The sequence below is a fragment of the Lemur catta genome, chromosome 1 (assembly GCF_020740605.2).
Source record: "Lemur catta isolate mLemCat1 chromosome 1, mLemCat1.pri, whole genome shotgun sequence".
Taxonomy (NCBI): Eukaryota; Metazoa; Chordata; class Mammalia; order Primates; family Lemuridae; genus Lemur; species Lemur catta.
The window spans coordinates 39,206,450-39,233,875 of record NC_059128.1 but is presented as its reverse complement, the minus strand read 5'-3'; the positions used below and the strand labels follow the sequence as shown (position 1 = coordinate 39,233,875).

The 27,426-nt window shown below is 32.8% G+C and overlaps 1 protein-coding gene across 1 annotated transcript in view; it reads right to left on the bottom strand.

The window, feature by feature from the left end:
* The window catches only part of EXOC5 (exocyst complex component 5), a 57,091-nt gene that overhangs the window by 5,137 nt on the left and 24,528 nt on the right, over positions 1 to 27,426 (bottom strand). The window contains exons 2-15 of the mRNA XM_045566602.1: positions 27,157 to 27,251; positions 26,239 to 26,386; positions 24,358 to 24,552; positions 20,755 to 20,819; positions 18,282 to 18,310; positions 16,987 to 17,096; positions 15,665 to 15,709; positions 15,420 to 15,560; positions 14,282 to 14,364; positions 13,063 to 13,272; positions 11,615 to 11,762; positions 8,592 to 8,700; positions 4,096 to 4,216; positions 2,789 to 2,875 (exon numbers count right to left, since the gene is read on the bottom strand). Coding sequence (XP_045422558.1) covers positions 2,789 to 2,875; positions 4,096 to 4,216; positions 8,592 to 8,700; positions 11,615 to 11,762; positions 13,063 to 13,272; positions 14,282 to 14,364; positions 15,420 to 15,560; positions 15,665 to 15,709; positions 16,987 to 17,096; positions 18,282 to 18,310; positions 20,755 to 20,819; positions 24,358 to 24,552; positions 26,239 to 26,386; positions 27,157 to 27,251 — 1,586 coding nt within the window. The remainder of the gene's footprint in view (positions 1 to 2,788; positions 2,876 to 4,095; positions 4,217 to 8,591; positions 8,701 to 11,614; positions 11,763 to 13,062; positions 13,273 to 14,281; positions 14,365 to 15,419; positions 15,561 to 15,664; positions 15,710 to 16,986; positions 17,097 to 18,281; positions 18,311 to 20,754; positions 20,820 to 24,357; positions 24,553 to 26,238; positions 26,387 to 27,156; positions 27,252 to 27,426) is intronic.

The following is a 27,426-nucleotide window of genomic DNA, read 5'->3' as shown; positions in this document are numbered from 1 at the left end:
ACTCCTTGAAAATTGTGTGGATGCAAGATTTTGCCTAATACAGCAAGTTTACACTTATGCATGCCAGCTACATTAGTACATCCCAGTATAGTTATGCTGTCCTTGGCATCCTTAATTCCTAAGGGGCTGCCTCATCAGCTGTAGTCTGTCAGGGTCCTTCTGGAGCAATAGTGCCAAAACAGTGATGTTTCATCAGCATTATAGACTTGTTCTGGCATCAGATTTTCATCAGTGATGACCTTGGCAAACTTGTCAATGAATTTCTCCACTGCTTCATGATCAACAGATGCTTTTTCATCACAAATATTTAAAATGCAACTAGCCTGTTGAATATTCACAGTTCCCTTCAATTTTCAGTTCATCCAGGATAGATCTTTGTTTCATGATCAGCATACCATTAAGTGGCATGTGCTCACTGCAATGCTGATGAATCCATTTTTTTGGTACATGATTCAGACCTTCATTTTTAGCCTTATGTAGTGTTTTTGTATTTTTCATTAACTTCTGTTCATCACTTTCAGCACAGAACCTCAATAGTTTTTCCTTTTGTTTCTTTAGGTCATATATAGTGGTCATTCTAACACCATACTCTTCTGTAAGATGTTTCACATTTATGATGCCATCCAGTTTCTCCAACAGCTTGACTGTGCTATAGAGAAACACAAGGGCTTCCTCTTTTTTGTTTCTTTCTTTTAGCTCTGTTGCCCAAGCAGGAGTACAGTGGTGTGGTCATAGTTCACTGCAGCCTCTAACTCCTAGCCTCAAGTAATCCTCCTGCCTTAGCCTCCCAAGTAGCTGGGACTACAGGCACATGCCATCATGCCTGGCTAATTTTTTTTTTATTTTTTGTAGAGACAGGGTCCTGCTATGTTGCCCAAGCTATTCTTGGCCTCAAGTAATCCTCCTGCCTCAGCCTCCCAAAAAACTAAAAGACTTACATAATGAAAACTATAAAACATTGCTGAAAGAAATTAAAAAAGACATAAATAAATGGAAACACATCCCATATTTGTGGATTGGAAGAATTAATATTGTTAACATGTACATGGTACACAAAGTGATCTACAGATTCAATGCATTCCCTATCAAAAGTCCAATAGCATTTTTCACAGAAATAGGAAAAACAAACCTGAAATTCAAGTGGAACCACAAGAGATCCTAAATAGCTAAAGTAATGTTGAGTAAGAACAACAAAAACAACAAAAAATCTGGAAACATCATACTTATTGGTTTCAAAATATATTACATGGCTATAGTAATTAAAACAGTATGGTACTGGCATAAAAGACAAACAGACCAATGAACAGAATTCAGAGCCCAGAAATAAATCCATGCATTTATGGTCAACTCATCTTCAGCAAGGGTACCAAGGACACAACACAGGGAAAGGATAGTCTCTTCAATAAACGGAGCAGGGAAAACTGGACATATTCACACATAAAAATGCAATTTCACCCTTACACAAAAAAATCAACTCAGATTAAAGATTTTAATATAAGACCTAGAACTGTAAAACTAGTAGAAGAAAACATAGGAAAAAATTTCTTTTCTTTCTTTTTTTTTGAGACAAGGTCTCATTCTATTGCCCAGGCTAGAGTGTAGTTGTGTCATCATAGCTTACTGCAACCGCAAACTCCTGGGCTCAGGTGATCCTTCTGCCTCGGTCTCTCAAGTAGCTGGGACTACAGGCATGTGCCACTATGCCAGCTAATTTTTTCATACTTTTGTAGAGATGAAGTCTCACTATGTTGCTTAGGCTGGTCTCCAACTGCTGGCCTCAAGAGATCCTCCTGCCTCTGCCTCCCAAAGTGCTAGGATTACAGGTGTCAGCCACCATGCCCAGCAAAAAAATGCTTCTTGAGATTGGTGTTGGTAAAGATTTTTTTGGATATGACCCCAAAAGAACAGGCAATAAAAGCAAAACTATACAAAAGTGACATTGTATCAAACTAAAGAGTTTCTGCACAGTAATGAAAACAACCAATAAAGTGAAGAGACAATCTATGGAATAGGAGAAAATATTTGCAAACCATACATCCCACAGGGGGTTAATATCCAAAACATACAAGGAACTCAAGCAATTCAATAGCAAAAAAACAGATAACCCAATTTTAAAAAGGGCAAAGGACCTGCATAGACATTTCTGAAAGGATGACATATTATACAAATGGACAACAGGCATATGAAAAGGTGCTCAACAGCACTAGTCATCAGGGAAATGAAATATCACTTCACACCTATTAGGATGGCTATTTTCAAAAAAGGCAAGAGATAACAAGTGTTGGTGAGAATGTGAAGAAAAGAGAGTACTTGTACACTGTTGGTAGGAATGTAAATTGGTACAGCCATTATGGAAAACAGTACAGAGATTCCTGAAAAAATTAAAAATATAACTACTATATGATCCAGAATCCCACTTCTGGATATATAGACATATCTGGTTTTACTGTGTTTTGCTTTATTGCACTTTGCAGATATCATGTTTTTTATAAATTGAAGATCTGTGGCAACCGACCTTCACTTTAAATCAATGATTAAGCTTAGTGAGGAAAGCATGTCAAAAGTTGAGACAGTATGAAATAAAAAAACCCTCAGGATCCAACAAAAATAACATTCTAATAAGGATGAAGGTAATATGCAAAATTAAAATAAAAAATTCAAAAAATAAAATCAAGATGGTGGGATTAAGATAGATTTCTTTTCTTTAAAAATCATTTTCATGCTGCTATGATACAGTGTTTTTCCAATTTAGGAATTATAAGAGAAAAAAATAAAACCAGCAACTTGCCTATCAATCCCAGTATCCAATTTCATCTCCATTTGTTCAATTATTTCTTTTTTCTTCTGAAGGCATTCAGATAACTTCGGAGAAGAGCTGTTATATATTTAAAGGGGGAAAAAATCACATTAACAGCCTTATAATTTCTAAAACTTTTCACATGCATATTACATTATGTACCTTTATAAATACATATACACACATATTATTTTAATTTGTTCACAAATCCAAGAAGCACATAAGAAAGAATTATTTAGCATTCATTATGCCTAATGTATTATAACAGTCACACTAGAAACAATTAACCAATTAAAAGGGAAGAAAGAGGACAATTTAAATTTGTTATTCTGATCCTTGAAGAGACATCTCCTAAGAATGTGATTTTGAACTTTTGGAATTATTTGGTTTGCTTTATAAATAAATATCTAGTATGGTAATAAGAAAAGTCATAGGGTATCATCAGAGTATTAAGAACACAGTAAATCATGCTCATTACAATTTGGAGGCTAACAGCCAATACAGTTGTATATAGCTTTCTTAAGTTTAAAAAACTTGACAATCATATTTGTCTTCTGAATGCTACCAAAAATGTCAAAAATATCAAGGAATGTGCAACCCTAAGAATTGTGTGAATTCTCTGCTATGTGGCCTAGCAGTTCTTTAAAAACAAATTCTCTTTCAAAGAAAGAATCATAAGTGATCTCTGAGACTGTTTCTGGACCAGTCTTGGGATATCAATATTTGTAACAAAATGCCAAAAATTTTATATGAATATTTTTCCTCTTTAATAATAGTGCTTAAAAGACAATTTTGTAAAGCATGTTCACATATACACTATCTTATTTCTCACACACTTTAAAAAGTTCACATAAATTGATACAAAGATATAAGCTAAACCTTACCTAATGCCTCACCAAAATCTGTTCTATTGATCTCATAAATTTTTTTGTAAGTCTTTGTATTACAACAACTGGATACAAGTGGACTGTGTTTGTTGGATCTTGTGAAGGATGTCAAATTCCACTAAGCTAGAGGTCTTCTTTTACATCAGATTTCAGTTCTAGGTTTATGACACATTAAGTCTTTTCAAATATACCAAAATTAACAACATAGTAGAAAAAGAAAACAGGAGTGCGGGGATGAAGCAAAAGGACTTTTACATTTTATTTCGTAAGGACTTTTACGTTTTATTTCATATCACCTATCCTGTTTGACATTTTTATGAACATGTCCTACTTTTAAAATTTAATAAACATATATGTAGAATATTTTAATATTCATTAAAATGTCAATGAAAATCAGAAAATTTGACTAACCTTATTAGTGGCATAAGGTGATCATTAAACTGCTTGTCAAAAAGATGAAAAATAGTATTGGCCTGTTGCACAACATCCAAAAAATAGAGATTTGCATTCCTAGAATCTGAAGAAGGAATTCCTAAAATTGGAAAACATACATATGTTAGAATTACCCTTGAAGAAATTCATCTTGGCAGTAGAAAAAAAGAATGTGGTTCTATATACACATAAATAAAAGTAACTTCTGTTTTAACAAATCAGCAATGATTTTTATGGACAGAAGAGAAAATATATAAACAAGCTTAAGTTAATAACACTCACCCTAAGTTATTTTGGTGCTTAAATTTTCACCATCTACTTAGCCTTCATGATTTGCTCAAATAAATCAAAAAACAGATCAACAAATCATCTTGGGCTCTACCTTCTTCCCTTCCCCAACTCTCTGGTGCCCAAGGATTCACATGAGACAGGAATACATTCTCAACATTTTTCTTATAACCAGGCCTCTCATCTCTGATAATACTTAAAATAATTTTCCCCCCAGAGATGGAGCCCCACTCTGCTGCCCAGGTGTGTGGTGGCATGATCATAGCTCACTGCAGCCTGGAACTCCTGGGCTCAAGTGATTCTCCTGCCTCAGCCTCCCGAGTAGCTAGGACTACAGGCTCACACCACTGTGCTAATTTTTTTTTATTTTTTGTAGAGACAATTTCTCGCTACATTGCCCAGACTGGTCTTGACGTTCTAGCCTCAAGTAATCCTCCTGCCTCTGCCTCCCAAAGTGAAAATAATTTTCTTATTGGTCTTCTTGTATTTTATCCTATATACCGCTGTCATAGCAATGTGCCTAAACTTACACATTTCACTCACCACTACTAGTGCTCTCCATTATTTCCTCAAAAATTCTCAAAATCTCCTTACCCTCTACAGAATAAATTCCTGATTTTCAGCATGGTAATCAAGCCACTCCACATTCTGACCCCAAAATGTCAGCTGACCTCTCTGGATTTCAGTTTCCTTCTTTTTGTAAAGAATAACAGAAGACCTCTAAGGTCCCTTTTCACTCTAGATGTTTATGTTTCTAGCGAAAATTAAAAGATGTAACAGACTAAGAAAAATATTGATAGCTAATGAAAAAACACAAGCTTAACATATAGAGTACTTTATAGCTATGGTTCCCAACCCCACTGGTCCACAGCCTGTTAGGGACTGGGCCACAGAGCTCCATTTCCCCCCTCTTCCCATACCCGCAACCCCCTCCCCCCCAACCCCAGCCACCCCGTGTGAAAAACTGTCTTCCCTAAAACTTAGGAAAGGGGAGAGGGTGCACCCACAGCAGGAGATAAGCGGCCAGCAAGTGTATTTACAGCTGCCGCTCCCCAATGCTCACATCACCACCAGCCCCACCCCAGTCCGTGGAAAAACTGTCTTCCATGAAACCTGTCCCTGGTGCCAAAAAGGTTGGGGACCACTGTTAGGATGATGATTTTTTTTTCAAAGTCTTAAACATGCAAAACAAAGGTGATTTTTTTTCCCATAAAAGACAAAATTACGAATTGATAAGAAAATTAAAGTTACAAGAGAAAAAAATTTATATATGTAGAAAATACTAACCTTTGCTATTAATGAAAAACATGAAAATTAGGGCAATATTGATGTATGTTTTTAACCACTAAACTATTAAAGTTTTTGTGGAATACTCAATGATTACAGAAAAACTGGTACACACATACAGGCCAGCAGCAGCATAAACTGGTGGAGAAAGAAAACTTTTAAGAAAATAGTTTATATTGAAATGAAAAAATAAAAAAATTATATATCAACAATTTTAAATTTTATATATAAAAATCTATCTCACACTTTCACTCTGGGATTTTATCCAAAGAAAATTAATCAAAATAAGAAAAATAATTTTAAGCTCTACAATATTCAATGCAGCATTATTTATATTACCAAAAACTTAAAAAGATGTAAGATGTCTAATAACAGAGTGTAGTAACTTTATATGTGCATGACAGAATTTTATAAAATCATTAGAAATAATAGCAGTGAATACTAACTAAATAGCTGCTTGGATTGGCAGGGTGCAGTGGCTCGTGCCTGTAATCCTAGGACTCTGGGAGGCCCAGATGGGTGGATCGTTTGAGCTCAGGAGTTCGAGACCAGCCTGAGCAAGGGCGAGACCCCATCTCTACTAAAAATAGAAAGAAATTATATGGACAACTAAAAACATATATAGAAAAATTAGACGGGCATGGCGGCACATGCCTGTAGTCCCAGCTACTTGGGAGGCTGAGGCAGGAGGATTGCTTGAGCCTAGGAATTTGAGGTTGCTGTGAGCTAGGCTGACGTCACGGCACTCTAGCCTGGACAACAGAGTGAGACTCTGTCTCAAAAAAAAAAAAAAGCTGCTTGGAAAATACTTATGAATATGAGGAATCTTTCTATCCTACAAGGAAATTTCCTAAATCTTTCCAAATTGAGAATATTGCCTGGAGATGCTAGATTTCCATACTAGCTAAATTATAAATCCTTCATATCACACAGATATAAATTCATGTTACTTTTTTATTATCTTCATCTTCACATCTTTGAGGTATTACCAATACAAATTGCCATATTAAGTCATTTGCAAATGGCAAACATTAAATACTTGATATGAAGGGTTTGCTGTAATTAAGTTTTAAAAAATGCTTGTCTATGTCATAAGAGCAACAGTGTGAAAAAATGGGTAAGAAAAACTACAGTTAAGCCAAAATGACTGAATTATGGCTAATTTTGGTTCAATATTACAAACATTATGGAATGTTATATATAGTCCATAAAAATTGCGAGTATCTACTATGTACTTTCTAGATGCTACAGTACAACAATGAATAAAACAGACAAAATTCTTACCCCTAAGAGAGCTTACATGCTATTGTTTCTATACTCTCTCTCCAAATACTCAATTTACTCTTTCACTTCATTCAGCTCTCTGGTTCATGTCTCCTCAGAGAGGCCTTCTCTGACAATCCTTTCAAAAAAAAAAAAAAGCCTTGCGCCCTCGAATCTTCTATCCTAACTCCCCAATACTATTCTCTATCCCTTACCTAGTTTTACTTTTTTTCATTGCACTGCCTAAGCATTTATCTATCTTTTCCATAACAATGTAAAACTCCACAGGTACAGGAGTAGGCACTTAATAAGTATGTGTTAAATGAATGATTTCTAGTGAGTGGAGGCAGACATTAATAGATGAAAATGTCATTGTGATAACTGCTATAAAAATGATGAGATAGTGAGTAACCGGGCTGCAAGAGGAGGACTACTTTGGTTAGGATAATCAGGAAGGGCCTCTCTGAGAAGGTGACATCTTAGTTGAGATCAGTTAGTTGAAAAGCCAGCCATGAGAAGAGCTAAGGCAAGAGGATTTGAGGGATGGGGAAAATTAATTGCAAATAGCCTAAGTGAGGAAAAAGAACAAAAGTCCGAGTGACTTGAGCAGTGAGGGGAAATGAAATATCAATCAGGAAGAATATATAAGAGGCTAGATCAAAAACCATGCTTTTCTAAAGAGTTTGTTGTTAGTTTCCCTCTAAGAGTAATAGGAAGCCACTAAAGGGTCTTAAATAGGGAAATGATAATTAAACTGGCCGTTACACAAAGCCAGTAATACAGGGAAACCAGTTATAAGTAGACAGATAAGATGGTGTTTAAACTAGGATGGCATCTATGGAGATAGAGAAAAGTAGATGACTTTGAGTTATGGCTGGAAGTATTAATATACTGACAGGATTTGTCAATGAACCGGCTGTCAGGGTTGATGAAAAGGAAGAATTAAGGTAACTCCTGGGTTTGGGTGAAGCTTGTCTGAACAACTAGTAAATGGTAATGTCATTTTTTTAAATTGACATATAATAATTGTACATATTGATTATGCCTTTTAATGGCATGGGGAAGAATAGAGAGGAACAGGTTTAGAAAGATAAAGAGTTTCATTTTAGATATGTTAAATTTAAGATGCCTACTGATCAAGGGGAGAGATCAAGTGGGCAACTGGATTAGTAAGACCGGAACACAGGTCATTATTACACTACTAATACTATGTAGTAAGCCCAAAGGATCAAAAGCAAAAGAAAAATTTTAATATGAATCTATTCCTTTCCAGACTTATTTTTTAATATTTTCCTTTCTAAATCTTACAATACTCAATTCCCCAACCAATTGTTCTCACCTTCACTTCTGTTCCTTGACATTTTATAACTCATAGCATTGTAATATGTTGTGCCTATATTGTAGTGACTTACGTAGCTTATTACTTTACTATGCCGGATATAAACAATATAAGAGAACCACTTTGTACAGCTTTCAGCACCTGGCAAATCTTTTCATGATGGAAGCTCAAAATTCTTTGCCCTGATCCGAATTTGACATGCAAAGGTGATTATATATAAAATAAACAACATTATGCATATAGTTTAACCAAGCAGGATGAAAGGAATTTAACACAAGTGTAACACAAGTATACTTACCAGCAAGTCCTGTTTCCAAAGCATAATCAATATGCTCAATACATAAAAATTCCACAAGAATGGTAAAAATTCTAAAGGCATTCCTTGGTAAATCAGAAGGATCAGAGAGCTTTAAAAACAAACAAACAAAAAATAACTCCTCAAGTCAATGGTCTTTTTAAAAAGCCAACTTTTTTTTAGCAATCAATTTTGTATAAGACATAGTATTTTTCAGGTATCAAAATAACTCATATCCCACCCACTCCCACCACACACACACACACACACACACACACACACACACTTGTAATACTCCACATTTTTCTAGAATTCTCCTGACTTACAGCAGTATTTCTCAAACTTGGATTGCAATCCATTAGTAAAATCCAAGTATACTCTCATAAAATACATACACACACATACACATATAATTTCCACACTGGGCTACTACGTAAAATGCATTTCTTATTGCAAGTCAAAGAGGTTTGACAGCCATTGACTGAACAAGGGCTATTCTAGTAAAAATCAGAATGAAAAGAATTCTCTATTTTATTGAGGAGTGAAGATGGGGAAATTAATAACAGATGCACTATAAAATATGACAGGCTCAAATCACAGTTTCATCATTTCCTGGTTGAATGAACCTTTGAGATGTTATTTAACCCCACCAAACCTCCATTTCTCCATTTGTAAGATGGGAATAATATTAACAGTACTTGATTCTAGCCTTGAGAGTATTTTATCGTCTTGAGGTGAGAATAAAATACGAAAATAAATATAAAGTTTTTTTAGCACAGTATTTGGCACATGGTGAGCTCACAATGTTCATTTTGGTGCTGCTGCTTCTAAACTATTTAGTAAAAGAATTATTAGTTAATTATGCTAAGAAAATGAAATCCCTCTTAAAAATTTAGAAAAATTACTCGTGACTTGTTCTAACTGCTTTCTATATTATTTATAAATTGATTTCTCCCTTTGTCAAAGCTCTATTTGTAGCCTCCATTCATGTACCCTCTCAGGGTTAACACTTGTTAGCTGATGTATAGAGTTGGGAGTTGATGAAGAATTCTATAACCAACTTTAAATCCCCACTGATTATAAATACTGATTTAGTATCACTCAACTCCTTTCTTGGTCTTCTTAATAACTACCCCAACCTTCACCCTTCTTCAGTCTCTCTACCCCAAAAGACAAGCCACAGACTGAAAGAAAACATTTGCAAATCACATATTTGATAAACAAATTGTAACCAGAATATAAAATTCTCAAATAAGAAAACAGACAACCTAACTAAAAAACGCATGAAAGATCCGAACAAATACCTCACCAAAAAGTATTTATGGATGTCAAATGAGCACTTGGCTCAACATCAATCATCATTTCATTAGGAAAATGAAAAATAAATCCATAATGAGATATCACTACATACTCTATTAGTTTGGCAGTTTCTTAAAAAGAAATACTGTATGATCTAGTCATATCACTACTAAGTATTTTTGAAATTTATTCATGTTGATACATGTAACTCTACTCATTTAAATTATTGTAGTTTTCTAGTGTACAAACAATATCAGTTTATCAATTCTCTTTCTGACAGTGAGTTTGCTTCTAAATTTTCACTGTAATACTGCTGTTATGATGTTAGATATTATGTGAACATATGAGCTTCTCTAAGAAACTGCCAAATTACTCTTCACAGTAACTGTACCAATGTTCAATCCCATTGGCAGTATGTGAGAATCCCTATTGCTCTACTTCATTACCAGCACTTAGTCTCATCAGACTTCTTAATTTATGCCAATCTAATGAAAATGACATGGTATTTCTATTTTAAGTTTCATTTCTCTATTGGTGAGATTTAATATTGTATTGATAATTTACATTTGCTTTTTTGTAAATTGCTTATATGCAGTCTTTGTCTTCTATCGATTTATATTTGTATATATAATTTATATTGATTTACTGTCCCTCAATATAAACAGATTATATACACCAACATAAATTAAAAAGGAAAACTGCCTCAACTCTTACTTCCACTACTTAAAAGCTTAGGATCTCAGTTCTTCACCTGTAAAACAAGAATAACAACCTCACAGGGTTGTTATGATGATTAAATGAGTTGATGTATATACTTAAAGTACTTAGAATAATGCCTGGAACACAGTATGTGCTCTAAAATTATCAGCTCCTATTATTTGTTTCAGATAATCTTTTGCTAGTAGTATTGGTTACAAACACTTTCTCACAGGCTGTAACTTATCTGTTTACTTTGTTTAAAGTATGTTTCAAAAAAAAAAAAAAAAAGGAAAAAAAAAGTGTGTTTAAGAAGAGAAATTCTAAATTTTCATTCTTTCCTTGTGACATCTATGTTCTTAAAACACTCTTCTTTCCCTAAAGCTCCATCTGTTTGTGAGAAAGGTCTAACTTTCCCTTTCATATCTTCATTTAGTCTTACAGAAAGAAAATGTGATCTGTTCAACTTTAATTATATTAAAATTTATTCCTACTTACAAAATAATTCTGTTCTCCAACAAAAATCTCATATATAACAGAATCTTAAGAATAAATTTTAATCACAAAAATTTTTTATTATAAAAAACATTTGTTCTTAACCAGCTAGATTTATATCTTAATATAAACAAGATAAAACTTAAAATACACAACTATATATAGTCAACCCTCTATATCTGTTGGTTCTGCATCCATAGATTCAATAAAATGCAGATCAAAAATACTTGAAAATAAAAAGGATAGTTCCATCCGTACTGAACATGTACAGATTTTTTTTCTTGTCATTATTCCCTACACAATACAGTTATAACTATTTACACAGCATATACATCATGCTAGGTATTATAAGTAATCTAGAGATGATTTAAAGTATACAGGAGGATGTACGTAGATTCTATGCAAACACTACACATTTTATATAAGGGATTTGAGCATCTGGGAATTTTGGTATCCACAGGTGGGTCCTGGAACCAAATCCCCACAGATACCAAGGGACAACTGTATAAACAGAATAAATTTACAATCACTCTTACCCTATGGCATCTTTCAAAGGCTTGTTTGGTTTCTTGTAAAAGATTAACCACCACTTCTTGGGATAGAAAAGTTTCCCCATGAGTATCAATACTCGGCCCCAGTGGTAAGTTGGTGCGTTGTCTAATTCTCTCTTTCAAATCTTGAATACTAGTACATCATACAGACAAATGAAAAAAGAACACTTTACACAGATTTCAACTTCAAGTACTCTCAAACTTAGTATATATCAACAACAAAAATGAACCAATAGCCAAGAAAACTAAATTCAAATTCCAATAACTACTTTTGTGAAGTGAAGCAAGCCTTGATCCCTAAACAGAAGATTTTCATTTGACAAATGAATGGATTTGGACTTATGATTTCTAAAGTCCCTTTCAGCTTTACAATTCTCACTCAACAGCCAAAAACTCATTGGGTTTCCTCAGGAAGTAAGCTTTTCCAAATAAGTTAATATTCCAAATAGCTAAATAGTCCTGTTTAAAACTAAAACTTTAAAATGTTAATTAATATTTACATGTATTTAATCATTTAAACATATCGCATATTTCTTTACCATATTAAACAAAATATACTAAACATAATTTAGCTTTTCTTAATGACGGAGGGTCACCTAGAACACTTATCGTATGGGGTATCTTCAGAAGGTTAGATTTTTTCTCTGCTAGAATACATTGCTCCTGACGACTCGCAACTCATTTTTTTAAAATTCTCATGATTGCTCTTTTGCTTTTCTCTTCCCTTTCTTGCTACTACCTTTCAGATATTACCTCTTACTCCTAATTATAATTTCTGATCATTATTTAATTCACAACAAGCTGGAAAACAAGAAACTGGTTTGGGTGTGTATGTGATGTGTGTACACTTTGGACTCTGATGGTATGGCTCCACAGAAGTCATTCTGCCTCCTTCTTGCATCAACCAGGTTCTAGGTAGTTAAGCTCTGGTAACTGAGATGCCAACAATTCTTACAGCAAGTCATTTTCTTCTAGTACATGAATAATTGTAGGCTTTAAGGTATTAATTTAATAGTTTAATGCCAAAGTCATTGAAAAGACTCATCAGTTCAAGGTACCTAAACTGTGAACTACTTGCTATTTTTTTCATACTTGCAATAATAACAAAAAATGATGTGCTTCCTAGTCAATAACCTGTAATAATTTACTCCAACTAGAAAAAAGAAACTATAGAACTCTTTATATTACTGGTATTCTGCTTTACAGTTTTTTAAATTATTTTTTAATTGACAAATATCTGCCTTACATTTTAATCATGTTATGTTAGATCATTTTAGCATGTGGTTTAAGAGCAAGATTTGATCAATAACCTGGGTTAAATGAATTCCTCATAGACGATTCTAATGACAGTCAATATTTGGTAAGTTTGCCCAAATATAATAAGGTTCTTAATATTTTCAGTTTTAACTATAATATTTAAGAAAAATACTTACCCTCCTGTGCCAATAGATCTCTTTTGATGGTTTTTTGAATCATAATAGCGCTGAAGGATCATAGCACTTCTGCTTTTCAAATATCCAGTCTCCACCTCAATATAGTTCTCCAAATAGGAAATGAAAATGGATTTGATAAGCTTAGACAAGAAAGTCTGTTTATCAGTACCTAAATTAAACTCCATCAACTTGCTGGAAAGATTGGTGGTTCTTTTCATGGAAAAGGGGAAGAAAAAGATTAATATATATTTTAGGTGTAGTAATAATACTAAGGAATATATATTCTTACAATGTGACTTTAATGACTTATGCTAAACCACCATTTCTTAAACCTTGGAAGAGTACATAGGATGCAAACAGCAGCTATACAGGGTTATATTTAAATTAGAGTAGAACATTACAAACAAGATTACGGTTTTGAAAACTGTCACAAACTCATAGAAGAAGAAACTGTGAAGCAATGAACTAGTCCAGAAATGGCAATAGCAGCAGATTGGCCTCAAGTATGCTTTAATGCCATTCATCACATGGTACACAAAACAGAATACTGAGAGGTCTACTCTCTGTTCACCCTCTTTTGTTTTTGCCCATGTGGACCTTCCTCTAATTTTCTATCTCCCATTGTTGAAGACAGTGTCAGAATAATGTTGTTGAGATGGACTTCCTCATTATGGAAACTTTAGAAATAACTTCTCCCAAAATGAAGACACTGAAGAATAGCAATAGAGTTGGAAAAAGTCAAGGAAAAAAAAAACCCCGCGTGAAGCTTCTGAGATAAATCTCTCTAAGAGTAACACTGCCATTTACAAAAGCACAGGACAATTCTCCTATCATATGTTAGGCTGAAATTGTTATTTGTTTAAGAATATGTCCCTTCTACAATTTCTGAAGTTTTAACTGCAGAAAACTGTAATTATATTAGTACTTAGAGAAAAAAATAAAGAATAAACTAGCTCACAATTAAAATAAGAAACAAAATTCTTTAAACAAGGTCTTAAGTTTCATTGAAGCACATTAAGAATAACATCTAATTCCTCAGGTTAATGTACTAAGAATGCTATTCTGATACAATACTAGTCTATACAGTCCAGCATGTAATACTAAAAGGTATACTGCTATCTGACAAACTGCTATTCAAAAATACCTGAATATTTCCCCATTTTCTATTTAAAAAAAAGAAAATTTGATATCTATTATTTTCTAATAATTAAAAATATACCTTGTATACAGATCATAGAGACTTTTGAGATACTGCTCTGCATCGGACTTCCTACATTCTTCTAACTGGTCTTTCACAAAACTCTAAAAAAAAAAAAAAAAAAAAAAAGAGTCAACATTCTATTAATTAATATTAAATTCTATTAACTTCCCAAGATATTTTTTCCTTTAAAAATCACTCCGGTTTTGAACTTTTCTGACTTAAAATCCAATCATAAAGGCAATGCACAGAAAACAGACCAATTATAAAAAATAAAAAAATAGGTTTTTAAATTTTACTGTTTCTCATATTTACCTGTAAAAGATCTATATCAGTTCTTAGAAATAAGTATTAATAATTTAGAAATACTTCTTTTGAAACTGGCCTATTCTGCTTCATGAGTTACATCAAAAACAAAAACCAAAACTGAGGCTACAATTATAGAGTCAATTACTTAGAGCAGTACTTCTCAAACTGTGGTCTAGGTTAACACTAGTGTTCCTTGATACATTGATAATTATTACTCTAAAATAGGATTTTGTGGTCAGTAAATATGGTAAATGCCGTGTATTACAACCCTACTTCTAGAAAATCACAATACATATTAGTACCTTTAAAGACTTCAAAAGTCTTCCGACTTCAAAAGTCTTGAATTGTGTATAAAAAAACACTTATTGAATCTTACTTAATCCAGTGGTAAACACAGTTTAGTGGTAAACATGTCTGAAAGTATAGCACCATGGGAGTCAAGGCTGTAAATTAAATTTCTGTGTTTTTAAACTTTTCATGTTTGTACCATACTATAAAAAATTCTACAGCTTGCACTTGTAATTCTTGTTCAGTTTCACAAACGTCATCTATTAGTGAAAGCAAGTACCAAAAAAAGAAAAATCTGAGGCTACTTTACCACGATATATTACTACTACTAATGTGACACAAATTTCAAGCATGTGCTCTGGTAACGTTGATTAGCACCTTAGTCTTGGTGAATAACAAAACACTTTTTTTAAAGCACGATGATTCCTTTCCCCTTAACTAGATTACTATTCCTAAGGTCACTATATAAATCAACTAAATTTTTAAAAAAAATTTTTAAATATAGGGAAAAAAATCACAAATTGCCTTAATAGTTACTTAATTTGTCACTGTTTGAAATTACCTGTAGTTTGATTTCAAATACATTTTGAATAAGTTTAGCCAGTACTGTTTCTGGATTACTAAAGATATCTCCAACTTGTTTGTTCACTCGTTGACAGAGTATTGCAGCATCTTCAAATATATCACTTCTCAAGTATGCACCCTAAACAGCAGAGGCATTTTACACAGTGAAAATATAATTTTTAAAATGATTTTAAATACAAATTAGCACAAAATGAAATCCAATAAAGTATACTGTTATGTTACCTCCTGGCACTGCTTTATATAAACATCAACACAATGGGAATAACCCTATAAAGAAGAAACACATTGTTATCATTGTTCTGGTTCAATTATAATAATAATAATCATCTCAATAAGTGTTATATGTAATAAAGCTATGTCTACGTCCCAGTGAATGGCCAAAAGCAATAGTTGTTGGACTTAAATAAAATTAATTATAGAGAACCCATAACTTAATTAGTATAGTTGTCTTCTTTGTCACTTTCTATGATGAAATTGATCAGCTGGTTTATATCCTTGTTGGACTTTAGACTGAAAGAGGAAAGTTGAGATATAACTGAGTCCTTTATCATAATTTTTGCCCTATGATTATTTAGCCATCTCCTTCAACCCCAAAACACACACACACACACACACACACACACACACACACACACAGATTCAAGGTCTTGAGAAAAGGTTTTATATATATATATTTCCTTCACTCCTATCTTAGATTCAAAGCATTTGTTTTCCCTTGCAAGAATCTGGACAGAACTATGTTTAATTGGCTGTCTGGAAATTTACTTTTAAAACTGAATCTATTTTAATAACGTGTGTTTAAAACAAACTAATTTGTCATACTAAGCTAACTATAATGAGATTTTTGCCTATTAACAAATCATACATAAAAACAAGGTAAGCAATATCAAGTGTACCACTGACTCTCAAGAGCCATTCTCAATATTCAGATGTTACCAAAATGAAGTCTAACAAGTGCTTCCCATTCCCTTTTGTGATAGAAATATGAAGAAACAGATTGAGGGAAGAACTATTTAGGCACTTTCTTTGCAGAAATATACTCCCACCAGGGATTTTTCTCCCCAATTCAAATTCCAAGAAGACAGCTCCATAATACAACATTTCTTTTTATTATCTCCTGAGATGCGCTGAATTTATTTTAAGTCTTTTCCTAGTTACATTCCATCTCCTCTCTGGTTCTTACATTCCAGATATAGGATATTTACGGTCAAGTTTTCTTGCTTTTGACCTATTTCATAACATGCTTGACCGAAAAAGATACATTAAAAAGCAAGAAGGCAGACAATTTTATAAAACTATACAAAAATTCACTGGTATATTAATATCATTGAATATAAAATCCTTATTTAGATATTGAATGTCTAATGCTTAACATCATTTACAGAGAGATATAAAATATACATTCAAATTATTCAAAACAATGAAAATTATCACTGTGACAGTTACACAACTAATAGGGGAAACTCAGAGACCATAATATATAAAACTTGTAAAATCTCCAGAACTTTGAAAATTAGTCTTCATTTTAAATTTGTACTATTTACCTTAAAATGAAGTAAAACTGCTGCTACTTCTCTCATTCTGGAGATTTCACCTCTTCTTTGAGCACTGGTAAACTCTTGAATCAGTTGGCATTCTAAATCATGATATTTACCTAAAAATAAAGTCATTCAGCTATACTGAGGCATATGAGGTATCCAAGTTATTTAAGAGTATCTAAATAATTTACAAATACAATAGCTATGGATCTAGTTTTCTTTTAAAAGAATTCCAAAAACAATATGAGATCATAGGCAGTGGATCTAGCCCCTATACTATGTTAATACTGTGGTATATAAATCTATATTTTCAAGACACAAAAAATTTCCAAAGTGGTAAAATAGGTAAGCTCCCCAGGGTTTGATTGCCATTCACCATTGCTACTTAAAACAGCATCTGACTGAAAAAAATCTTCCAGATGCCATTTCTAACAGCAACAGATAGCAAAATCTTAAACATGAAGCTATGGAAAGGGTGAAGAAGTCTACAGAAGTCTTTACTAGAGTTTAGATGTTTCCACCATGAACAATGGTTGATTGAACACCAAATTTCATCTTAAGATAATATGTGGTATTCACTGTGTTCTTGAGGTTACTGTGGATCTTAATGAACACCTGAACTTCGGACTAATCTACAGTGATCAAAAATATTCCCAGGATGTCCAACTATCTGTGTCACTCTTATTCTAACACTTTTGGGAATATAGCCACCTATATGCTTTGAACATAAATACATATAATAAACATATATTCTTTGAATCTTCTATGGAATGGTCTATCATACAGGGAACCAAGCTACAAATATGGTGGTCTTTCCAGAAACCAAGAATGATCTAGCCTAAAATATAATCAAAGACTGACAAAAATCAAACTAATCATGTAAGGAATTAAATAGGTACTGAAATACTTACATAATTTTAGCTTTCAAAAAAAAGAAGCTCATTCAGAGATACATGTATGGATGCAAAACAATTTCCAAAATAAATTGTTAAATTAAAAGCCCACGGTCTAAAGCTATTTGTATAGTACACTACCAGTTACTTTTACATAAGTGAGGACAGTAGAACTATGTGTGTGTGTGTGTGTGTGTGTGTGTGTGTTTATGACTTATGTCTTATGCAAGCATATTCATAGATTATTCTGGAAGAACTCATAGGCAACTGGTAATGGTTGTTTTCAGGGAAGGGTAATCAAACTCAGGGATTGGGTAGGAGGAAGACATTATTCTCACTTCCTCTCCTGTTGCTGTTTTAGTTTTCTTTTACTTATTCAAAAAAATTAATAAATAGAACTCTACTTACTTGCAATTTTGGATTTTACTTCTGAAAATCTGAAAGATAAAAACCAATGTTGAGGTTTATTAGTTGTGACAAAAACACCACGGCAATATAAGATCTGACAAAAAGGAGAACTGGGTGCAAGGGTATATGGAAAAATTCTCTACCATCTTTGTAACTTTTCTGTAAACATAAACTATTATAAAATTAAAAGATTATCAAAAAAAAAAAAAGAGAGAGAGAGAAAGAGAGAAGATGACAAAGCCAGAGGACCTCTGGCCTCATGCCTCTGACAGAAAGCATGCTAGGTGACAAAACTGAATTTAGGTAATTCAGATGGGGTAGCTGGTTTTCATTTAGGAAATTCACATTCCCTTTTTAAAGAGGGAAGAATTCTGCACGAGGCAGTAACAACCCAGGCAGTCCTAAAACTGAGTTATTGTTCCTATTCATATTCACTGGTATTTTAAATTTACTTATTTGTCTGTCCCCTCTCCCTGTTGGTATTTTTAAAAGGAAAGACAGATTGATTGAATGAATGATTGATAGGGTCTCACTCTGTTGCCCAGGCTGGAGTGCAGTGGCATAATCATAGCTAACTGAAACCTCAAATTCCTGGGCTTAAGCAATCCACCTGCTTCAGCCTCCTGAATAGCTGGGACTACAGGCACACACTATTACACCTGTTTAATTTTTTATTTTTGTGTAGAGATAGGGTCTCACTGTGTTGCCCAGGCTGGTCCTGAATAAGTGATCCTCCCACCTTTGGCCTCCCAAAGTGTTAGGATTACAGGTATGAGCCACCATACCTGGCAAGTTCTGTTTTATTATTTAAAAGAAAAAGATGATAAAATAATATGCTATATGATAAGAAACAGTAATAATAAATGATAAAATGATTTAAAAAATAAATGCAGTGATAAAACCATAAAATGATTAATGATAAAATATACAAATAAATAATTTTAAAACTAAAAAAAAAAAAAAAGAGGCCATAAAAAGGACCCAGCAACATGCCTATCAGAGTAACCAATCTTTATTTGAAAACCAATATACCACACTAGAATGTCTTCAAATCTCAAATATCTAAGAGGAATGTATAGAATGAAACATTGACGTTGTAAGATCCTATGCAACTGTTTGAAGGGAAAGGAGAGTGGCTGATAAAAGAGATGATAAAGACAGATAAAGAAGGAAATAAAAATTTAGAGTGGCATAAAAAATGATATATCAAAGTCATAGTAGATCACAGAATGCATAAAAGGCCCTATTCATCTGTGTGAAAAAAAATTAAATCTAATTAGGATATATATTCAACTCCCAGCTTGGTGGGAAGGTGTTTAAAACAAAACCATAATAGAAGTATGTACGTGAGGGGTGGAAAAGAGTATATGCATGTGTGTTCTGGAGGGGAAGAATAGAATGGAGAGAGGGATAAGGAATGTAGCCAACTATAATCATGAACCTATTTTGAGCTAGACATTTTAACCATTTAAGTAAATGGTCCAACTCTGAAATGAGATTAGGTTAAAGAGAGTTTTTGGTGAATGACTTTAAAAATTATTACAGTAAATTAAATCACAGTGCTGGGCAAGTATGAGATTATTAATAATAGCTGAAGAATAACAGATGATCATTACTGCTAATCTTTTATGATAACAGAGTTAAAACAGATACATTTTTGAGGGGAATTTACTACATGTTTGGAAGATAATGGTTAAGCTTTAAGTACAGTAACACATATTCTATCTGTTCCTGAAGATCTTCAAGTATCACCAAAAGAATAACAGATATATTATCTGTTATATAGAAAGTCATATTTCTTTCAGATGCTCACATAGATGAAGTACTACTATCACAAGTTTAATAAAGAATCTGATATTCCAGAGACTAGAGGAAATTATTAATATGAACAAAATTCCTTCTCAGTAGATAGTTTATTTTAGGATGAAATCTAATTTAGTGATGGCCTGGGGCCTTCCCTTTAAAACAGGAGCTCTTAACCTGAAGTCCCTAGGAAGGGTTCTGAGGAAAGGCTAAAGAATCTAGAACTCCATGAAATTGTATACCACAATCTGTGTGTATGTTAATTTTTTAAAAAAACTTTACAGCTCTCAACAGCTTCTCAAAGGTGCCCAAGACCCTAAAAAGGCTTAAGAACCTTCATCTAGAAATAGGGCAAAAAACAGCTGAATAGCCCCATACTTAAACTATCTTGGTTCTCAAAGTTCAAAATAGGAAAATTCAAAATATTACTTCTTTTATACTACTTTTTCAGAAGACAAGGCACTGAAATTATTTCAAGGTGTATCATTAAATTTACATATTAAGAGTAGACCATATTTTTCCAATAAAGTATTTTATATTATATCTTGTACAAAGGAGGTGTTCAATGAATTCTGGTTTAAATTAATGGACAAAGAAATCCATATAGCAAAAAAATACAATTTTATTCTATAAATTATAGCATATATCCAATGTTGAGAAATAAACTTGCCTATCAAAGGGTAACTCCTGGGCGATTAGGTGCAACTTCTGAATGATGTCTGCTGCCTCTTTTATCTATTAAAAAATAAATAAAAGCAATAACTTTTTAAAAATCTCTTATACGTATCAAAAAATAATTATATATTCGAAAATAGTAATATCTCTCTATGTATGCCCATAGTCCTTTCCCCCCCAAATTTTCTTTTAAAAATCCACAACAAATAAAACTTTATGAGCAAGAAGAATACATTTAGGATGTCACCAATGAGTCATAAATCATAAACACCTGTTTTCTGGCAGTAAAATTTGGTAATTTTTTGATACCACAATCTCTTCCCAATAAAACCTGTAGTTCAAGTTTATTCTGAAAAAATTCAAATCATTGGTTGCTGAAAGTTATGTATATACCTCTTCTAAGTTTATGAACCCAAAAAGAATAAACAAGATTTATGAAAATAATTTAGGACATACTGCTGCATATATACCACCGTAAGTTAAGTGAATAAAACAATAAAAATGTTTGCCATTTAATGACAATATAAATTTATAACACTTGTTCTAAAACCAAAGATAAAGTTTAATATAAAGCCTCCTGAATGAAACATAGCAGAGCAATGTGAATATTTATTCAAGTTGTGGAACTAAGGAACTTAAGCAAGATGTCTAAAATTCTTTAAATGCAGATATCTGTGCTTATTTACACAATAGTGCAGAGGAGTTATAGAATGTTCATTTTTTCTTTAAATTTCAAATTAGTACTCAGTTTTATTTCGGCACAATTTTAATAGCTGATTTTATGGTGACTATTTTACAATCAAAAAGAGAGACTGTTATAAACATTAAGGAAGAGCTAAGAACATTAATATAGATTTTTCTAAGTACTCATGTGAACTCTGGTAAGCAACTGTGAATAACAACAGGGATCGTTCTTACTTCTTGCTCCAAATGATAGAAAATATAGCATTTCTGCTTCAGTTATCTCTTCTCTCCTAGTCAACTACCACGTACTCACTCTATCCTGCTACACATGGGCACAGGTATCACTGCAGTATCTCCTTACCATGCTATTTAGTTGTACTAGCAAAGTCCATCATGTTCTCCTTATGAATACCCACTTCAGAAAGAATATGTCTGGCTTACAGCCAGTTCTGTTTCCATTAAGAGTTTGTTCTTGTTCTTTTTAGAGATAAAAGTCCTCATTGTGTGCTGTTCGCAAGCTTTGCTTACTGTACTAAGTAGTACAGCAATAAATAATGCTTGTTTCTATTAAATTCCCATAGCTAATTATTTTGTGAAAATAGTTTAAAGCATGAGGAGCTCTTAAGGTTACAACATACTGCAGTTAATCAGTTAAAATATACTACAATAAGTACAAAAGCTGTAAAAAACTACAATCTATTAATGCTTACATCTGTTACGGATATTTGGGTGAGGTGAGAGACTACCCATGCTAACAAACAGTGTTAAAGATAACCAGAGTCATCAAGCACTATCTACATGAGGAATAAGCTGCCATTCTAGGAAGAAAAACAACCAACATACATGTCAGGATGAAAGTAAACATAAAATAGGGTTTTTGGGTTTTTTTTTTTTCAGGAAAGAAGAAGAGAACATTCTAAAAAGCAAAGATTAAAAAATAAAAAATGACTAGGAAACACGAAGAAAAAGAAATATGACGTGTTGTAATTTTATTCAACTCTATTTCTTCCCACAATCCCACATCTTTTTAGCTATGTGGGTGCTTTTCCTTTTCTTTCCATTGGGAAGGTGACTGGCACAGATTGCAGAAATTGAGATAGCTAGAAGTTTACCTGATAACTGGAGATCTAATATCATATAAAAGTTAAGTGTAGTTAACTATGACCAGGCCAAAAATAATGAGTCTCAAATAGCAAACAATAACCAAAAACTTGTGGGAGAGATGAGAGAAAAACAAGGTAATTGGGAAAGGAGAAATAAAGTATAAGAAAATAGGCAATATAGGAGATAAAAGAAAAAGGGATACAGAAGAGAGTAAAGCAAAAGATAAATTAATACTGTTAATCTATACTTGCTTCTCAAAAACTACAGATCGCTAAGTAACCAAGTGAATGAACTAGCAAGAATATAAAATTTTTTTTCAATTAAAACCTCAAAAATTAAGAGACAACAGTTACACCAAGAACTATATAATTACCTGAGGATCATTAAAACGTTTAAAGAAAAGTGTAAAGAACATAATTTCATGATGCAAAACATCACAAATAATACAAATCAGGTTAAAAATATATAAAATCAATTTTAAAATATTTATTTTTGCCTAGATTCTAAATGACTACCTTGAGCTGTATTCAAATAAATGGGCCAATTCACACTGGGTAAAATATCTGCATTTTGTTGAAAACAGAACATAAACACAATATACAATTAAACAGGTATAATAATCCAAGGTAACAGTTGAATTATACATAATCTTTTACATATAATTTTTTATAACATGTATGCTACAAATAAGTACTTTCATAATATGTTATAAATGTATGTTTACATTTAGAAAGCTTACAAAAAAGAAATAAAACATTACATAAGCTATCCTGAAAAACAGTTTGGTGTCTTGTATATCCTTATATATAAAACTCACATAAATGTACAAAAGCTAGACATTGCCAGTATAAGCATCACGTTTCTTGATGTTAACCTTATTAGTTTTATTTTTTACTACAAATATAATTTCTGAAACTCATTTTTTAAAATATTGCCTTTAGAGGAATTATCATATATATGTAACCATTTTTTAAAGATCTCTAAAACCTATAAATTCTATAATCCAAAATTCACAAAAAATGTATTGCTTAATTAAAAGTGAACTCGAATAATACTTAGCTTTTATCATTCCACCATTTGAGATAGTCTATGGAATAAATTTGGAATAATTCAGGAAGACTGTATTCAACATATAAGTGGACAATGTTGCTATGTACATATATGATTTATAAGAATGTGTATTTTTTCCATGCATTTTGATTTTTTTCCCCGAGGGGAAGAAAGTGAGCTAAATTACCTTCTCTCAAAACTGTAGAGCAGCCAATGCTATGTACCCTTAGACCAGGACTAAGTGACTAGTGCTATGAAAAAGATTAATTTAAACAATTAACTCAGATTTTTTTTCAATTCTCCTTGGTCCAAACTGCTTTCATGCTTTATAAGAAATCTTTATTCAAATAATAAAAACTAGAAGTTCTGAATTCCTTTACAGACATCTTAGCTTATCAATGATTTGGGTCAAACCATCCCACCACCACCCAATGGAATGTAACTATTCAAAGACTGCAGAAATTCTGTGTATATCCACAGTCATTTAGGATAAAGAAATACTTATGAACATAGTTAAGCATTTTCAATCCATGCATAATTTCATGAACTGCCAAGCAACCCAACTAAAAATTTAAATATTAACACTTCATCAGCAATCTGTAGGAAACTGTATTAATTTATATTTCAGGGTAATAAAAATTTTTAACATGTCAGCTACTCAGTGATTTGAAGTCTGACTCTGAAAAGTAAATATTGTAGCTCATAATTAGGGCACTGTTATTAATGCTGTGATTTGCTTTTATCCTCTGATAGTGCTTACCTTTTCAGAATTTGTAAAAACATCAGATTTCAATTCTCCATCTAGAAACTCATTAAAGTACTTCATTAGTTTCTGAGCCTCCACTGCCCGTTGCCTGGGTGTGTTTACCCCCTCCAACTGGTCTCCAAGGTGACAGACTTTGGTTGCTACATAGCTTATGTGCTCATCTAGTTCCTGGAAATGTTGAAAGGCAACCTAGGAAAATGTACATAAGCATAAAATACAATTAGAGAACTCAGTCTATAAGTTAATATACATCAAAACTAAACTACTATTCTTATCACTACTCTCTACTACACCTGCCATTTAACAAAGAACCTGCACCATTTTGTCCTAAATAATGATTCTGAAAACAATGAACTAAGTGTATCAAAAGGCCAGACAACTAAAAAACTCCTTTGCTATTAAACTGAAAAGAAACAGAAGTATATCAATAGTAAAAGATACTGATTAAAAATTGAGTACTTAACATTTATTTTAAATATTTCACAAATTATGCTAATATTCTCGAATATAAAGTAAAATTGTGCTTTCCCAGTTTTAAAACAGAAAAGATTGCCGCAATTATCCTACGGCAAAAGTTTATTACTTCCTAGAATATTCTTTCCCGTCTCCCAGGGTACACGCTTATCCTGTGGTAGATGAAAATGGTGTGCTATGAATGCCTTATAATTGCCAATAGCAGAACTGCTGATAATCTAGTATGGTACTTTTGTTTTAACCTTAAATTAAGGGGGAGAGAAAAGCAAACGTAAACATTTATTGAGGACTTTCTCTGTGCTATACACTATTCTAAGCTTATTAAATGTATTTACTTAAATGATCCTCTCAACCACCCATTTTACAGATGAAATAACTCAGGCCCAGAGAAGTTAAATTGCTTGAGATTACACAGTTTAAAAGTGGTAGAGCTGCAATTCAAACTCAGGCAAACTGGCTCAGAGTTTATTAGTTTAACTATTAATACTGTATTACCAAGGGAAAACTGCATTAGAAGTATGTGAAAACTGTCACCTTAACTACTTAAAAACACATTCCCTATCATATTTAAATTATTGACTTCCATAATTAAAAATTTTCTCACAGCCATATATGCTTAAGTGAAGGAATTAAAACTGAAATTTTAGCAGAAATTAGTTTGCTAATCCCTAACACTAAAGAACTAATGGTCCCTGGGAGGCAGGAAAGCTAAACAATACTCCTCAAACTACACTTAGAGAAGGCAATCAAATTCCAGATCAGGTCCAGCCTGTAGAAGGATTCAGATGTTCCAGATTAAGTTGAGGGCCTAAGAGTGACTAAGAAGCTTAGCCAACTTAGCCCCAGGACCAATCTAGTGGTTTGCTTTTACACCAAAACAGACAGAGGAAGAAGAGTTCTGTGTCTGCTTTTCTCATAGTTACACTAGAATTCTCACTGGGGCACATTCATCATGACTGTGGAACTTCCCTGACGAGGTTTTCTCTATGGGAAAAACCTGACCCAGGCAATAGCTGGTCTCACATTACTTCATTTTACGATTAAAGAGAATGCAAATGACTACCTAAATATCCAAACTAATAAAGAGTCCCTAAAAGTCCAGGTCTACTGAAGTGTCATTCTTGAAAGTCTGCATTGTTATAGGGGAAGCAAGGACCACACTGAACTGGATACCAACCCAAACTGAGAAAGCAGTCCTGTGATCCCAAACCAGTACTCTGCAGAAAGCCAATGCCAAAAGTACCTGATAACAATTCATTAACGTTTTATCCCATGGGACTGGGGTGGTAGAAACCTGCATAGTTACTATCATTTGACTAGATTTTTTGAAGAACTTAAAACTGGAGGAAATGAAGACATTATAGCCTATAGAAATTAATCATTGCTTAGGTAAATGTTTACCTGATTGCTTTTCTGGAGCTCTTGTACCTTCTTGGCAAATTCCTTGGCTTCTTTCTGACATTGTTGCTCTAGTTTCTCCACTTTCCTTTGAATCCTTTCATCCATTATCTGAAGTTCTTGAATATGATTTACAAATTCTTCTAATAATCTAATAGTGGAAAATTAAAATATATATCAATCTATTATTAATCATTAGGAACTGACCACTTATAATCATAAAGAAAGTCTTAAGAGTTCCTTCAGCTTGTAATGATCGTGTTAATTTCTCTACAGCATCTTATTAGGAATTTCTTCAATCAAAAGATCAAATCTTTCTGTAACTTCATGACTTCTTCATAGCTTTGTTCAGGCCACATAGCTTTAAAACAAACATGATGACATTTGAAAATACAGCCAGTCTTTATTCACTTTTCAGCGGATTGTCTCTAAGGTGAATGAAAATCTCACCCAGAATCAAAACAAATTTTATAGTCTATTTAAAACAGTCAAGAAAGTAAACATACTATACAGAAATAACAGTGCATTCCAGAGTTTGGTGACTTTCCGTTCCCCCAATTTACAACTGTACTTAAAACAACATATTCAACATGTTTTTGTTTTAGAAGTATAACCAATCCTTTAATTTATTACTACTAACTGGAGGAAATATTAAATTTTTATACTCAATAAAATCCCTTCCCTCATACCAGTTAAAGTGTTTCTTTCAAAGAAAAGAAATACAAAAGTAAAAACATAATCTATAATCTCAAACTTCTAATTCTCTGTTGGATTATTTGGGTCTTTTATTGACCAACTGTTAACTAAAATCCCTTTACAGGAATATTAACAGGATTCCCAATAGTCACCTCTCTTCTAACACAAATTTGTACTAGACTGAGTCTAGGGAAAAAAAACAAAACAAAACACATTTTACTTCACCTTTTAGGATCAAAAGCTTCAGGTCCTCCTCTAGAGCCTCCTCCCGGGGTTCTCCATACAAGACGTTCAATATACTCATCTGCCACAAAAGGCTCCTGGTTTTAACGAAGTTTCATATAAGAGTACTTAATATTATTTACAAAAATAAAACAAGTGCTACTATGTGAGACCTTAAAATGGAATTAAATTACTAATTATTTAAACATCCTTATATTATTAAAATGTATAAGATTTTTTTCCATTAAAAACTTCAATACACAAAACAAAATG